At 43.6% G+C, this 15,877-nt stretch overlaps 1 protein-coding gene across 1 annotated transcript; it reads right to left on the bottom strand.

Annotated features, from left to right (window-relative positions):
* Window positions 1-7,706: 7,706 nt before the first annotated feature.
* NEK2 (NIMA related kinase 2) lies at window positions 7,707-15,669 on the bottom strand. The gene is made up of 9 exons (XM_054167961.1): window positions 15,565-15,669; window positions 15,163-15,380; window positions 13,707-13,944; window positions 12,958-13,040; window positions 12,587-12,713; window positions 11,227-11,449; window positions 10,330-10,384; window positions 10,181-10,248; window positions 7,707-7,953 (listed from the first exon to the last, which is right to left on the bottom strand). The coding sequence occupies exons 1-9, from the start codon at window positions 15,658-15,660 to the stop codon at window positions 7,730-7,732; spliced, it is 1,332 nt and encodes a 443-aa protein (XP_054023936.1). The 5' UTR covers window positions 15,661-15,669; the 3' UTR covers window positions 7,707-7,729.
* Window positions 15,670-15,877: the final 208 nt, after the last annotated feature.

The following is a 15,877-nucleotide window of genomic DNA, read 5'->3' on the forward strand; positions in this document are numbered from 1 at the left end:
TAGCCATGCCAGCAGCAAGTGCAAATTAGCAGCAGTTACAAGGGGAGTCTGCCGTAGATTCTTCTGGCCAGAACATGAGACAGCAAAATGAAGACAAAAAGGAGGTTAACACCAACAAGTGAAGGCTGTGGCTGATCATAAACAAATTCTCTTTTAAGCCTTTGTGAAACATGTCTTTCAGGGGTCTGCCCAGAGAAATTGACTGAACTTAGGCAATACAGGGTCTAGATTAAGATCAGTAACTAGAAAATACAGTTTCAAGCCCTTTACCCTTTTGATAACACATGGAACCTCCACTGGTTGTGGCTTTGCACAGAGGTGAGGTCCCCCCTGTATCCTCTAGCTTCACCTTGAAACCTCAAGCACTGAAACAGGAATTAGAAGAGTGGGAAATTTAAAGCAGGGAATTTTACTCATTGCATCTTACACCGAGATTTAGTGACATAGTCCTTGTTGCTTACCTGCCTTGCTGAAGTTAACTGAATTAAGAGCAGTGGAAAATGATCTTACACTTGATAAGAGTGATGCTTCTGCCTGAATTAAGGGAAGACACGGAGTGCACCAGATAGCAGCAAGCTCTCTGATCACACTTCTCACACTGGAAACTGGCAAAGTGGCAAAGAGACTTTCCTAGCTCTCAGTTTACCTAGAAAGAAATATTGAAGAGGCTCCCTAAAGGTAAGTCTACAACAATTCCTATTAAAATGTTATTTTTCCTGTCCCTAATGATCTAATTTTCTTTAATGGTAATGCTTCTTCCTGGTTTTAGTTGCACACAAAGTACTTATAATCCAGTACAAGCTAATTACATGGATCGTTGCCATAGAAGGTATTTGCTTCACCTCCCAGGAAATCATCTGTCATGATCTGCCCTTTGCCCTGATGGCTTTGTTTAGGTTATCATCCAGGTCTCAGAAAGTCCATATAGTCTTTCCCTAGTGGCATCTAAAGACTGATTAGTAGTAGGCAGAAAAGACTTTTCATGGCAGTTAGCAATTATGTCAGCCCATGACTTTAACACTTGCATTTGTCAGGAAGGATTTTCTAAACTTAGAGTTTTTTTGGTTGGAAAAGACCTTGGAGATCATCAAGTCCAACCATCCTCTAACTCTGCCAAGTTTGGGGCTAAACCATGGCCCTCAGCACCACATCTCTTCAGCTCTGAATCACCTCCAGGGATGGGGATTCAACCACCTCCTGGGCAGCCTGTGCCAGGCTTTCAGAACCCTTTCAGTGAAGAAGTTTCTTCTAATGTCCAACCTAAACCTCCCCTGGTGCAACTTGAGGCCATTGCCTCTTGTCCAATCACTTGTTCCTTGGCAGAAGAGACCAACACCCATCTGGCTCCAAGCTCCTTTCAGGGAGTTGTGGAGAGCAATGAGGTCTTCCCCTCAGCCTCCTTTTCTCCAGGCTGAACAACCCCAGTTCCCTCAGCTGCTTTTCACGAACCCTGTTCTCCAGACCCTTCTTTGTTGCCTTTCACTGGACCTCTTCCAGCACCTCAATGCCCTTCTCAGAGTGAGAGGCCCAAAACTGAGCCCAGTGTTGGAGGTGTGGCCTCACCAGTGCTAAGCACAGGGAGACAATCACTGCCCTGGTCCCAGTGGCCACACTATTGCTGATCCCAGCCTGGATGACCATCTAGCTCAGGGGTCACTGGAATGTTCACTGGTCTAGGAAGAGCTGAGAGGTCAGGTATATAATACTGCTGCTCTTTGCAACTGATGATAAAATGTACTATGAGCAGGGGAAAAAAGAAAACAAGGCATTCATTCTTCCCTATTACTCCAACCCCAAAGAAGTCTGTGCAATGCCCAAGCTTGCCAGAGGGGTATTGGTGCAATTTTTGTCAAGGGAAGTCTGATTTGGTAGAAGCCAAGATTGAGAGCTCTACCTAAATTGGCTCATCTTCATCTAATGGGAAAAAACCTACTAGCTCTATCAAAGTGTTCATGCACCTGCTAAGTATATACCATAAATCTGCATGTTGTGTTAATTAGACCACAAAGAGCTACACGGGAAAGTTGAGAATGGATGCTGCATTATTGACACTTACCCACTGCACAGCATGTCCAATCCAGAGCTTCAGCTGCCAAGGAAGTAAACATAATACACTGAGACCAGTGAGATAGTCACAGTAGAGAACAATGCAGTAATAACAGGGGCCATAAATTGCCTCTGCTCCAACTGTGTAGTCCAGCAACAAGCATCATCCATCACTCAAAAATGAGAGTTAATTAGCCAAAAGTTTTGATAAGCATATTTTGTTTTCTTACCCAGATGGTCTTCTTTTTCAGTGTAGGCTCTATCTGGAGCTGGCTAATTCTAGGCATCTCTGTAGCCTTTCTTTTCTCTCTATCATATCATACAACTCCAGAATGAGTCCATTTTGTAGAACCCAAAGGACCTTTTTTTTTTCTTTTTCCCAACAAAGCTTCATCCTTTTTGCCTTCAAAATACTAAGTCAGATAAAGGTACTGGGACCTCCAGCACAGTAACACTTCGGCATTGCTGATCTGGCTGACAGCAAGATGCAATGCAAAAGCAGTGAAACAAGATGTGCTGTTACACTATCAGTCTGTTCTGAAGATTACTATTAAACTGTTAGCTAACTTTTAAGGCAGATATGTAAATAAAACAGACTTCTAATACCTGATGTGGATTATATTGTTGGTAGACTTAATCAGCTCATAGTCTTCCAAGTGCTGAAATGCCTATTAAACAGGCTGCCAGGGAAGGCTTTGGCTTCTATGTCTGATGCACTTGTTTTGAAGCAACTAAGATTCCTCTGGCTTCACACGAAGGGAAGAATAAGACAGACACATGGCCCAAAGGTTGTAACTGTACCCTTAATGGGTCCAATTGTATTTTGGACTATGAACACTAGTAGGACTGCTTATCAGGGAATGGATTTCATCTTTGTCAGCACAGCAAGAGGTACACAGAGGGGCTCAGATGATGAGCAGCATAAATGAGGAGCAACCTCCCTTTTTGAGATTAAGACACGGGCAACAACAGGGAGCTTCTCTTCTGTGCTGTTTCTTATACCTGCAGGAAACTGCAGGAGATTGAAACTTAGAGTGAGCACCTGTGAACCTGTGTGTCATTAGTAGGACCAGATCATTCACTCCTGGGTTCTTCACAGACAGTAAAGTCAAAAGTGTGAAATTCCCTGGGATAAAATGCTTTATAATTGTTCCAAGGACCTTATCTCTCCACCTGCTCAGTAATGCAATACAGATTAAATGACCTATTGATACTTATATTTAGGAAGAATCTTGATCCTCTGTGTTTAGCTTGGTCCTCAGTGTTTAGCCTGATTTCCAGTAAGCATTTTACCTGCCCACTAGGCAGACCTTTCACACCATTTAAGCACTGTAGTCACATGTCTCAGCTGGCTGCAAAGGAAACAGTTGGCAGGGATAACCATTAAATACATTTCATAATTCACCCCTATTTTCCCCAATAATCACAGAATCAACCAGGTTGGAAAAGACCTCAGAGATCATCAAGTCCAACCTATTACCTAATACCTAACACCTCATGACAACTAAACCATGGCCCCCAGTGCCACATCCAATCCTTTTTTGAACACCTCCAGTGATGGTGACTCCACCACCTCCTTATATAAATCACCTTCCCCAGTACATACACAGCTGCCTAAAGTAGGAGACCAAAGTGGTTGTGCCAGGTGCCAGCAAGAACGTGCCCCAAATGCAGATCCAATGCTGTCTCTTAGCACCCCCCTGTGACGAGGCCGCAAACGAAGGCTGAAAATCAGGGATCAGCTCTGCATTTCTCAAAGGTGATGCAACTTCCCCTCCACTTGCACTATATTCTATGCATATAAAACTAATGTAACTTCAGAGGTGGCTTCTGTAGATCAATTGTCTGCCCACAACAATCCATGACATAAAAATCCCTGATACCTAAACGTTAATGAATTTATCTCACAACATTCCACAGCTATTATCAGCCTGTAAGGCTTAAGTTGCACTGTACACATGTGTACAAATTCACTGCCACTTTTAAGAGAGCTGTTCCCATCAGCTCAGTAGCAATGTTTTGCAAGTCACTGTTTCCATAAATGTTCTATTTAATTTTCCTGGATGTCTTTGAAAATCACTTGCTAAATGTGATTCCAATGCTAGCACAAGGAAAACCAACTATGCCGTTGCAGGAAAATGTGAATTTCAGCATTCTGAAGCCAAAGCCCTGAAGGAGAATGAAGGCCATCACTGGGGATGTCTTCCCCTATGTTTGACACATACTGGTAGGAAGTTTTTATTCCAAAAACCTGAAGAAACACTGCATTTGTCATGTTAGAGTCATAGGGCAACGAGGCTGAGGAGAGGCCTTGAGCACAAGCCCTGTGAGGAGAGGCTGAGGGAGCTGGGGTTGTTTAGCCTGGAGAAGAGGAGGCTCAGGGGAGACCTTATTGCTGTCTACAACTACCTGAAGGGAGGTTGTAGCCAGGAAGGGGTTGGTCTCTACTCCCAGGCAACCAGCACCAGAACAAGAGGACACAGTCTCAAGCTGCACCAGGGGAAGTTTAGGCTGGAGGTGAGGAGAAAGTCCTTCACTGAGAGAGTTGTTAGCCATTGGAATGTGCTGCCCAGGGAGGTGGTGGAGTCACCATCCCTGGAGGTGTTCAAGAGGGGATTGGATGTGGCACTTAGTTTAGTTTAGTTAGTCATGAGGTGTTGGGTGATAGGTTGGACTTGGTGATCTTTAAGGTCTTTTCCAACCTTACTGATTCTATGATTCTATGATAAGGCTTTTAAGAAAACATTGTGAGCAACACAGCTCTAACAGCTCAGTGCTACAGCTGTAACTTAGGCTGTTCTGATTTAGTAATGTAGTTGTGATTGACACAGTTTGTACTCTCGGTAGCAATGTTGTATTCATAGACGTGCAATTGTTAACTGGGAGTTCGATTCGACTGTTTCTGTGAGACATGCATAAAAGATGCAGCATGGCAAGTCAGAGACAATTACACCTAATTGCACCAGCAAGCAGTAAAGCATCTGTAGCTCAAGAAAATCAGCATTGTACAACAACACATTTACCAATGTTCTGAAACAAAACAGGTAAAAATCAATTTAAGTCAGATCTTATGTTCTGTACGAGCTAATAAAAGGAGATTCCCAACAATTACAGGGCAACAGCGCCATCTCGAGGTCACCAGAGAGGCAAAAGCTGCAGGTGGTGGGCTGAAGGTATTTTAAATGCAGAAATTACATGGTCAGTCTCTGTGTTCTGGGGAGGGGGGGGGAGAAAAAAAGGTAAAACAAACAAACAAAACCTACAACAAAACTCCAAACAATAATTTTCTTAGTTGACAGGCTGGACAGATGGGCAGAGTCCAACAGCATGAGATTTAATGTATCTAAGTGCCAGGTTCTACACATTGGCCACAACAACCCCATGCAGTGCTACAGGCTGGGGTTGGAGTGGCTGGAGAGCAGCCAGGCAGAAAGGGAGCTGGGGGTACTGGTTGATGGTAGGCTGAACATGACCTCCCTGGGCAGCACATTCCAAAGGGCAATCTCTCTTTCTGGGAAGAACTTCCTCCTAACATCCAACCTAAACCTCCCCTGGTGCAGCTTGAGACTGTGTCCTCTTGTTCTGGGGCTTGTTGCCTGGGAGACTAGTCCAACCCCCACCTGGCTACAACCTCCCTTCAGGGAGTTGTAGACAGCAAGAAGGTCTCCCCTGAGCCTCCTCTTCTCCAGGCTAAACAACCCCTGCTCCCTCAGCCTCTCCTCACAGGGCTGTGCTCAAGGCCTCTCCCCAGCCTTGTTGCCCTTCTCTGGACACGTTCAAGTGTCTCAATAGCCTTCTTAAATTGAAGGGCCCAGAACTGGACACAGGACTCAAGGTGTGCCCTAACCTGTGCTGAGCACAGGGCACAATGACTTCCCCTGCTCCTGCTGGCCACACTGTTCCTGATACAGGCCAGGATGCCGTTGGCCTTCTTGGCTGTTTGGGCACACTGCTGGCTCACGTTCAGCCTACTGTATGGAGCTTGAGGTTCAGATTGTGACATAAGAGGCTTCCTGTTCCAACTGCTGCTTTTGGGTTCTGGATTTTGGGTGTTGTTTTCCACAGAGATGGCAGTGATGCAGGGGGGAGTTGGGTAGCACACTGCCTTTATTTTGTGCTGGTTTTTCCTGCAGATAGGCTAAGCTAACATAATTGTGGATTGTACTATTAGCTAAGGTGCCTTTATGTCATCTCATTTATATTAAACTCTTAACTCCCTCTCTTTAGCTCAACCTGGAATATTTTTGTTCTGTGTTACCTTCCCCTCACTTCTGTGTTACCTTCCCCTCACTCCTGTGTTGGGGGAAACAGACAGGTTAAGCTGTTTTCAGAGTGTAACCTGTTACACAAGTAAAAACCATCTAGAATACCTCCTTAGATAATATTTGTGGCTTAAGGAGGAAACATTCTGAAAAGTAGTTGTTTTCTAAGAATGTATGTTTTATGGCATTTCAGCCCAGAGACAAAAAGAGCCTTTACATAAAATACATGTCAGACATAACAGTTCCAAAGGATATTTTAATGCACGAGTCTGAGTTAGGTCATGAAACTTAAAACCAATTTACACAGTAGCAGAGAACTGTGAAGGGAAAGGAGGAGTTTCAAGGAAATAAAGATTTTCTATGCAAAGTACAATTACCCCTCCCAAAAACACAGGTGCTACTACCCTGTCCAGGACATCAGTCTCAGGGGATCAGTTTAGAGCTCAGCTGCAGAGCAAACCAGTGTTAATTCAAATGCTGTGTTCTGAAGCAGACCTTTCAGGAGCTGATGGGCAAGCCATTCAGCTGCCTGGGCAGAAAGGAGCATGAAGTCATTGATTATGCTAAGCAGACCCATCCCATCAAAAACTTGAGAATCATGCCATCAATAAGGTTGGAAAAAACCTCAGAGATCATAAAGTCCAACCTATCACCCAACACCTCATAAACCATGGCACTAAGTGCCACATCCAATCCCCTCTTGAACACCTCCAGGGATGGTGACTCCACCACCTCCCTGGGCAGCACATTCCAGTGGCCAATTACTCTTTCTGGGAAGAACTTTCTCCTCCCCTCGAGCCTAAACTTCCCCTGGCACAGCTTGAGACTGTATCCTCTTGTTCTGTTCTGACCAACCCCCACCTGTCTACAACCTCCCTTCAGGTAGTTTAAAAGCAACCTGCTTTGATGGGCCACCTACTTACCAGGAATAAACAGCATAAAAATCTCTTTTTGCTCTTTTGATGGCTACAAAGTATTTACAAGCACAAACAAAAAGCAGTTGTTTTTCCACACACAGAAAAAACCCAATGCTTCTTTTACCAGTACTGTACATTACATGCAGCACCATTTTAACCCACAGATTGTGACTCTCTGTACACTTTTAACGGGGAAAGCTTTTCTTTCCTTTACATCTGGTTTGCAATAGTCAGTGTTTATGTTTTCAGCAGAATGAGGAATGGGCAAACACAAGGAGGACCAAAATACATTGTCTTTAATAATAGCATTAATTCAGTGTGTTTGATCTGGTACACCACCACCACCTGTTTTCAATCTCTTATACACACTCAGCCTGATAAACTCCTAACAACTGGGAAAATTGATTTTCAGCAGGTTCCAGCTTACAAGGAGGAGGCACAAGGATCTTCTTATAAATGTAACCAACTTTCCAAAGTGAAATACTTGGTCTCTCTCTCACAGTGTCAGCGCATACCCAAAATCTGCCTGCTCTTTAGCTGATAGTTTCTTTCCAGCTCAGACAGCGCTTGAGCCCTCAGATTGGCAGCATGCATACGTTTTTTGAGGTCAGAGCATTTTCCTTTAGGAGGAGGAGGAGGAGGAGGATAGTTTTCCACAGTAGCAGCACTGTCTCCACTTCCAAAGTGTACTTTCTTCTTAGTTGTAGCAAAGGGAAGGGGTGCATTATCTTAAGAAATAAAAATAACAACCAACAAATAATATCAGCAGTGCATCTTTCAGCAGTGATTGCTCAGGTCATGTCTTTTAACTCTGTTACCCATTTTGCTATCTACACATGGCTTTAATTAATTCAGTTGAATGCATTTCAGTTCACAGCAACAAATCTTTCCCCTTTTTTTTGGGGGGGGGGAAGAAAACTTGAAAATAAGGCTTTTCAGTGATTGTGGTACAAAGATACATGCCCTTTCGAGTTTCTAGAGGGCACCTTCCATCACCTTTGGAAATATTAGTTGACATAAGGAGAAAAGATGTGGGAATTCTTTTAAAGGACAGAAATTGAAGTGTGACAAACTCCATTTCCAAAGGGAAATGAAGAATTTGGATCTTAGCTACCAAAAAACCTTGTCCCTCCTTTGTGGCAGGGGCAGGCCCAACCTGTCCAGTGATCTTCCTGCAGTACCTACATTGCTACTCTACCATTGTATTAAGGCAGTGGGGTACAAACTAGGCTCTGCCTCAAGGAATAATGAACTTGGACACAAAGTTTTAATGAGGAAGGATGCAATAAGCACAAGAATGAGAAGAATCAAGTTGAAGGGGCTAGTGAATGTGACAGTCTTTCAGTAAGTTACCCATTTTAACATTAAATCATTCCCCAACAATCAGAAGAGAGGGACATGGTCTTAAAAACTAAACTAGCATTTTGGGGTGTTCCATTTTATTGTGAAGTGAACCACACAACTGACTGAGAAATAAGGGAGCTCAAAGATGTGGGAGGTGCAATGCTGTCGTGAAAAACAGTACTGTTTGGACAACTGGAGATAAGGAAGTGATCCTGGTACCATATTGGAGAAACAGTTTGCTCATGTAAGAGCAGGAAGAATGCTAGAAGCAGCTTTCCAAGAGTACTGTTGAATGAGGATTTGAAGAGCAGCATTGTTACAAATGCTCATCCAACTGACCCGCAGCTATCACAAGACTTGGTCAGCCTTGTAATAACTATATTAACCGTCCTGTGTTGTCTGAGCTGAGGCATTAACTGCTCAACGTGGTTTTGCATATCCTAAAAAACTAATAGCTCCAAATAAAGTCAAAATGTGTGAAGGAGTGGGAGATGCAGAAGAGAACAGAAGCAAAGGCTGAAGCTCATTTACCTTCAGTTATTCAGAGTTAGAGGCAACAAGAGAAAGCCCAAGGTTAGATTACATAATATAATGAGAAATTAATGTATCCAAGTCAGAAAAATATGTGGAACTCAAAATTGACAGGAATGTTAGTGTACTTAATGCTGAAGTACTAACAACTTCTGGTGATGTTTTACTTCTGTTCTTGCCTGCTCTGATAGGCACTTCTAGGGGCAGAGGGGGAGGCAACTTCAGGCTTATTTATACTGGAGGCAATAAAACGCTTAACTTCTTTACCTGACCGAAACCAAAGGAATTAGTTGTTGCTGCATGTTAAAGGGTGTTCACACTTTTGTTCCAGAGTACTACTAAGGACCCAGCTATCTGCTCTTCTATCAGTATTTCAAAATACATTTAGATAGTAAAAGTTACCCTGTTAAAGGATGAGTGCAATGAACATGTGATACTACCTCTTATGATGGCGAGGACTAAACCAAGGCTACAGTGGGTGTCAAGTAGGGTGATATCTACTGTAAAATAAATTGGACTATAGCACATTTTCAAAGCTGGGGAGTATGAGAGTGAGTTAAAATTTTGAGGGGAGTATGACAGCAGTTGATATTCTTCAGAGGTTACATGATGCACCCATCACAGGTGGGTCACTTACAAAAACTATTACTTTCCCCCTTGAAGTTTTTGGCAGTTGAACTAAAGCTGAAGTGATGAGCCATGCAACTTTATTAAAATGCACTAAATCAAAGGTTTATAAAAAGACATCCATAAGTAAAAATAAGTGCAGCTCAGAAAGATTTGGGTTACAGATCAGCACTCAGCCTTACCACAAGTACTTAGTTTTTGAAACAGCACAAGACTGAAGTGCTTAATAGTAACTTAAAAGTGCAATAGTAACTCTCACTCACGGTTGAGCAGCATTCATTAAGTCTTTTGGCAGACTAGGAAATCAGGAGTCTTTTCCCAATGACAGAGAGGTAATTGGAGTTTGCATTGCTACAGTGGGGCTAGGTACAGCATGTTGAATACCAGGGGCATTCTTCTAGTCATACCAGCCTACATGTATCAGCGCAAGTGGCTTCTTGTGCCTTTTCATACCTGAAGCATCTGCACACGAGAATATCCTCTGTTTGTAAAGACTGTAGTTCTTCATCAAGTTTTCAGCTCTGTTATGAAGAGAGAAGTTTAAGCTTTTTGTTGCTAAGACTGCAGAGTCTTACACAGGCAACTATGGGTTAGTAAGATACCTAGCAAGTTTGTCCTCAGCCAGTCTCTCTCGAACACAGAGTTCTCGTTCTCGCTCTGGAAGGAGAAACATGGTAGTATGCAGTGTTAGAATGTAAATGTTAAAGTTGGAGTGATTGTGCATGATGGATCTTCTTGCAGAAAGAGATAGTGGCCTGCCAGATGCATCCACATTTCTGCTTCTATGGCTCTAACCAAAGATCACTGATAAAGCACTGGACAAGTACTCTGAAGCGTTAGGCATGCTCTCCCCTCCACCAAATTCTATCAAGTCCACAGCAGCTTTCTACTCTGCACATTAACTCATGGCACACAGGACACCAGATACTACAACTGAGCTATGACTAAACACTCTGTTTACAGCAGTTTGCTATTCAGGCTCAGAATACAATATACATGGTTAGAATCTGCATTACAGAGCCCACTGCATATGCACAGAGGTATTTTATGTGTATCCCAACACTTGAGGGCCAGCCATCTATAATTTCACATGTAAGCTTTCTGTAGAGTGCAGCTTTTATATAAGCAGTTAGTTTACTCAGGTGTGTTTTGCTCCAACATCAGGCTCACCTGATGTTAAAGTGTAGTCAATATTAACTTACATAGAGTAGATGAATAGAACCTACACTATATGGTGCAAAACAATATATTCAGACCCCAGTTTTCTGTATGCTTTCCTAACTACCACTGGTGTTTTAAATCTTCCTATCCAAATTGCCAACTACATCTCTGTAATTTAAAAGAACTAGTATGAGTAAGCCCAAGCACTCTTGCTGAATGCAGGAGTGCAATATCCTACTGCAATAAAATGAGGGGGTTTGAAAGCTTTTCCTTTCTCTGCACTTACTCTTTGAATCAGAACCCCACTGCCACCCCCTTCCCCAAGTGGAATATCATACGCTCCAAACGTTGCTCTCTTTCTTTAATGGCTTGTTCTCGCTCCTGTAATTGTTGTTCCTTATGCTTCAGCTCATTCACCGCAGCATCTGAATGCGCTTGCAGTCTTTCTGGCTCCCATGATCTCTGGCCTCTTTTATCAACGTTTTGTCTTTGTTCCTCTGGCACCAAATCTGCTATCAAGGGGTGCTGTAGAATATCTTCAACAGAAGGGCGGCAATAGTCCTAAAGGAAAAGCATGACCCACAGGTTCCATCTGTAACCAAGAAACATTAACTCCAGGGATTCCCAAGCAAGATCCACCCTAGGTGGAAAGCAGCTGAAGTGCTATACAGTGAAGGGAAAGCTGGAGAAAAAAAAACAGTTAGGAAGGGGCAACCAGATGACAAAAGCCAAGGGATGAAGTTGTTACCAGCCTTCAGCTCCAGAAACTTCAAGTCTGGCTTTGCCAGCCCAGGGACCCACTCCCCTCAGAGCCAGAATGGGGTGATGACCCTACAGAGGCAATTGTTATTTGCTCTTCCACACAGCCTTCTTAACACCCCCATACCAACCAATGAGGAGGCAAACTATACATTAGCCATATAAAGCAAAGTGAGATGAAGACAAAACAACCACTTCCAACTTCCAAACACACTGGAAGCATGTAATCCTGAAGTTGTAAGGCCTTGCTTAGCATGCTATTAGGAAATTCTGTCTAAGCCAATAAAGAAACAGCCTTTTGAGCATCCTTGACAGTGGTCTGTGCTGTGGGATGTGTGAACTTAGCCTGCAGAAGAGGAGGCTCAGGGGAGACCTTCTTGCCCTCTACAACTACCTGAAAGGAGGTTGTAGCCAGGTGGGGACTGGTTTCTCCTCCCAGGCAACCAGCACCAGAATAAGAGGACACAGTCTCAAGTTGTGCCAGGTGAGGGTTAGGCTGGAGGTGAGGAGAAAGTTCTTCCCAGAGAGATTGGCCATTGGAATGTGCTGCCCAGGGAGGTGGTGGAGTCACCATCCCTGAAGGTGTTCAAAAAAGGCTTGGATGTGGCCCTTGGAGCCATGGTTTAGGTGTCAGGAGTTGTTAGGTATTAGGTAATAGGTTGGAGTTGATGATCTCTGAGGTCTTTTCCAACCTGGATGATTCTGTGATTCTGTAACACCAGCAGTGAGTCTTTGCTTTTTGTATCCTGTGAAGCAGGCACAACACTTAAGCACAATTCCCCTTTCCTTCCTCTGTAAGTGATATTGCCAGGGCAAGGTGATAGCAACCACTACTTCAGATCAGTTCATTTCATAGCTGAGATAAAAAAAACCAAACCCAAACAGTATTTCAGTACTGAGTTCAAATTATAGGTGGAAAAATCAGCAATTGAATCTTACCTTTACATTTAGCATCTCTTTGAGAAGTTCATTCAGCTGCTCGGAGTAGCGATATGGGATTCGCCTGAACTTCCCTTCCTTTATCTTTTCTGCCAACTCCCTTTGGTTATAAGCTCTGAAGGGAGGCCTAAGGAAGAAGTTTTTGATTCAGTAGGTTTAGAGAACAGACTTTCACTTTCAAAGTATCAGATTGAGAAGAAAAAGTTGCAATCAAAGGCTTGATTTGACTACCTGGTGTCAAGACCAATACAGAAATAAAAAATATCTAGAATTAGTTTCCAAAACCTTTAAGCTTTCACCTGCACAAAATTTAATCAATACAGACATCAACAGCTGGGTTGAGACATTCATTGCCACACAACTGTACTTACGAGAGAGCACACAATTCGTACAGGAGACATCCAAGAGACCAGATGTCAGATTTTTCATTGTATGACAGGTGGTTCATTTGTTCCTAAGGAAAGAGAAAGCCTCGTTCACCGAGATGTTACTCTACTATTGCAAGGTGATCAGCTGCTGTTCAAACCTGAGTGAAACCATTATTTTACTGGGGTTACTTTTAAGACTCCATCTTAATTTACCACCACAGTTGCTCTCACTAGCAGGGTATTAACAAGTTATGGTAGTACTACACTGCAGAAGACTGAAGCTTTGCACTGATCTTCAGCTGATACAATCCTGTATCACAGACAATTCTGTATCACCACATCAGGGAATTAACATTTTCTCATGCTCACTACAAATTGAAGCCCTACCATCAAGAAGTAATTGAATAAGCTCTTTAGCCAAACACTATGAAACATACAGCTGCTGTAGCTTCCCTGTTCAGGAACAATATACTTCAACACATCCATAACATTCCAGCAACATTTAAAAACTTACAGCACAAGAAGCAACTTTAATCAAAAGGCAGTGGCAGCATGGGGAAGAAGGGAAATGAAAATAACTGCAAAATGAAGTTGTCTCCAGAACACACACCCTGAAAAAGTCATCATGAGTTAAGACTAAGAACTCCTCCTTGAAACCTCCTAAACATTCATGAGCTCTGAGATCAACATTAGAGAAAAAAAAGATCTTGGAAAGACAAAGGTGAGGTTAAGGCACAGAAGGGAGGTCTTACTGGAGACATATAATATGGAGTCCCAACAAATGTTTTGGCAAAGCTGGTGTCATGGTTCAGGATTCTAGCCAGCCCAAAATCTCCCAGTTTCACGTTCTGCTTGCCATCCAGAAAGACATTTGCTGGTTTTAGGTCACGATGCACGGTGACTCCACCATCACTCCGCCTGTGACATTCCTTCAAGGCCAAAGTCAATTGAGTCAACACTCTGAGAACAAAGCTTTCTTCCAGATAATGCCTGAAAGATGAATGCATTGTTTAACACAGGTATTCTCTGAACACACATCACTTTTAAGTGGTTGCTGCCAGGACCTCTACAGAAACTAGCAGCAACAGACATCCTCACATGCTGTTTTTTTAAATAGAAATTAACCCCCACACACACTTCAAATGTTGAAGACCTCTAGACTTTGGTTGCAGAAGCCTTCTAACAGTTCTTTCCTCCCATAAACTAATACATAGCATTTCTATTATTTACCACAGCAATAAATTTGATGCTTCTGTAAAGGAAACTCTCCCTCTAACCACTTATGGCAATAGAATAGAATACATAGAATAAACCAGGTTGGAAGAGACCTTCAAGATGTCAGCTTTTCATAATGGGCAACACACATCCAGAGAGCCAAGACTGGGCTGATTTTTAATCTAACCTTCCTTAAATGAAAACACTGATGTTTGGGGGGCAGCTGTGATAGCATTTTAGACTATTCTCACCAAGTAACATCAGAGTGGCATCATACACTAATTTAACCAAAGAATGTGAAAACCAGTACAGTACTTAAGAAGTAGGCTGCTAAGTATAATACATACATAGAATACATAGAATAAACCAGGTTGGAAGAGACCTTCAAGATCATCGCGTCCAACCCATCAACCAATCATTTCATAGTCTGCTGTGTGAAGTTCCTGTTACCAGCTTCACCTAAAGCTCTCCTATGTGGACAAGATTAGACCAAGATTAGACCAAGGTGAAATCTCATCAGCGTGGTGCCTCCACAAGCTTTACATGCAGGCATGTGCAGTAGCTTTTAACAGCATGTTCAGAATCACTTTACTCTTTCATGTGTTTTGGTAGTCTAACAACAAACAAACAAAAAGGTTACAAGTGGTTTTACTGATGGGCAAGCCAGAAGAACTCACAGATAGAGGTACCTGTCTGCAAAAATCATGACTTGCTAGTTTATGGTTTCAACCCCATGCATAGCACTGCATCCAGAAACCTTTCAACTACTTCTGCCTCAAAAGGGAGCGCTGTTCTATTACTATTTTGATATAAGCCTCAAAATAGTTGGTGGATTCGTTAACACAATTTCCCCTCACTGTTAAAATTCTTACACAAAACCCTTCATATTTCAGAAGAATCGTTTGGTCGGGAGGAAGAAGAGACACGTTTCACTTCTCTTTTGATTGCCCAAGGTGCTCCATACGGCAAAACTGCCAAACGGCTTTCACGTGCCTTTCTTTCGTGCACTTTGCAATCAAGCTAGCCAGGTCACCGCCATCGCAGTACTCCATCACGATGTACAGGGTTGTGTTGCTTCTGTCGATGATCCGATCATAATAGCGGACAATATTCGGATGCCTCAGCTCGCGAAGCAGATTGACTTCTGAAACAAGCATTTGTTTCTCTGCCTCTGTCATTGAGCCATAGTCAAGCTCCTTCCATACCAAGATCTAGGGGAAGAAAATTAACAGCCAACAAGCCCACTTCAGGAGTGACTTAGACACAAGCCCGAGCCCTGGAGAGGGGAGCAGGTCTTGCTCAAACCCACTCGTTTATTTCAGCCGCCAGCACCCAGCTGAAAGCGGCAGCAACGCCACACGCTACGGTGCCTCAGCCACCCGTCCCCAGCCTCACCTTGCCGTCGGCCTTACGGCGCACCTTGCGGCACTTGCCGTACGAGCCGGTGCCGATGGTGAGCAGCACCTCATAGTCGTCGGGTCGGCCGGGCATGGCGACGGGACGGCCTGGAGCTCCCCGAAAACGCAGTTCCGCACCAGCACCGTTTAAACGCACCGCCCCTCCCGCCCATTGGCCGAACTCGCCAGTCCCTCACGCGTCGCCTGCCTCCCCATTGGCTACGCCGCCGTAAACAGCGGCTGCTAGGTTATGGCCGTTACAACGGCCGGGCAGCGGCGGCGGCGGCGGCGAGGCATCGCGAGATCTGGGC

The sequence above is a fragment of the Dryobates pubescens genome, chromosome 2 (assembly GCF_014839835.1).
Source record: "Dryobates pubescens isolate bDryPub1 chromosome 2, bDryPub1.pri, whole genome shotgun sequence".
Taxonomy (NCBI): domain Eukaryota; kingdom Metazoa; phylum Chordata; class Aves; order Piciformes; family Picidae; genus Dryobates; species Dryobates pubescens.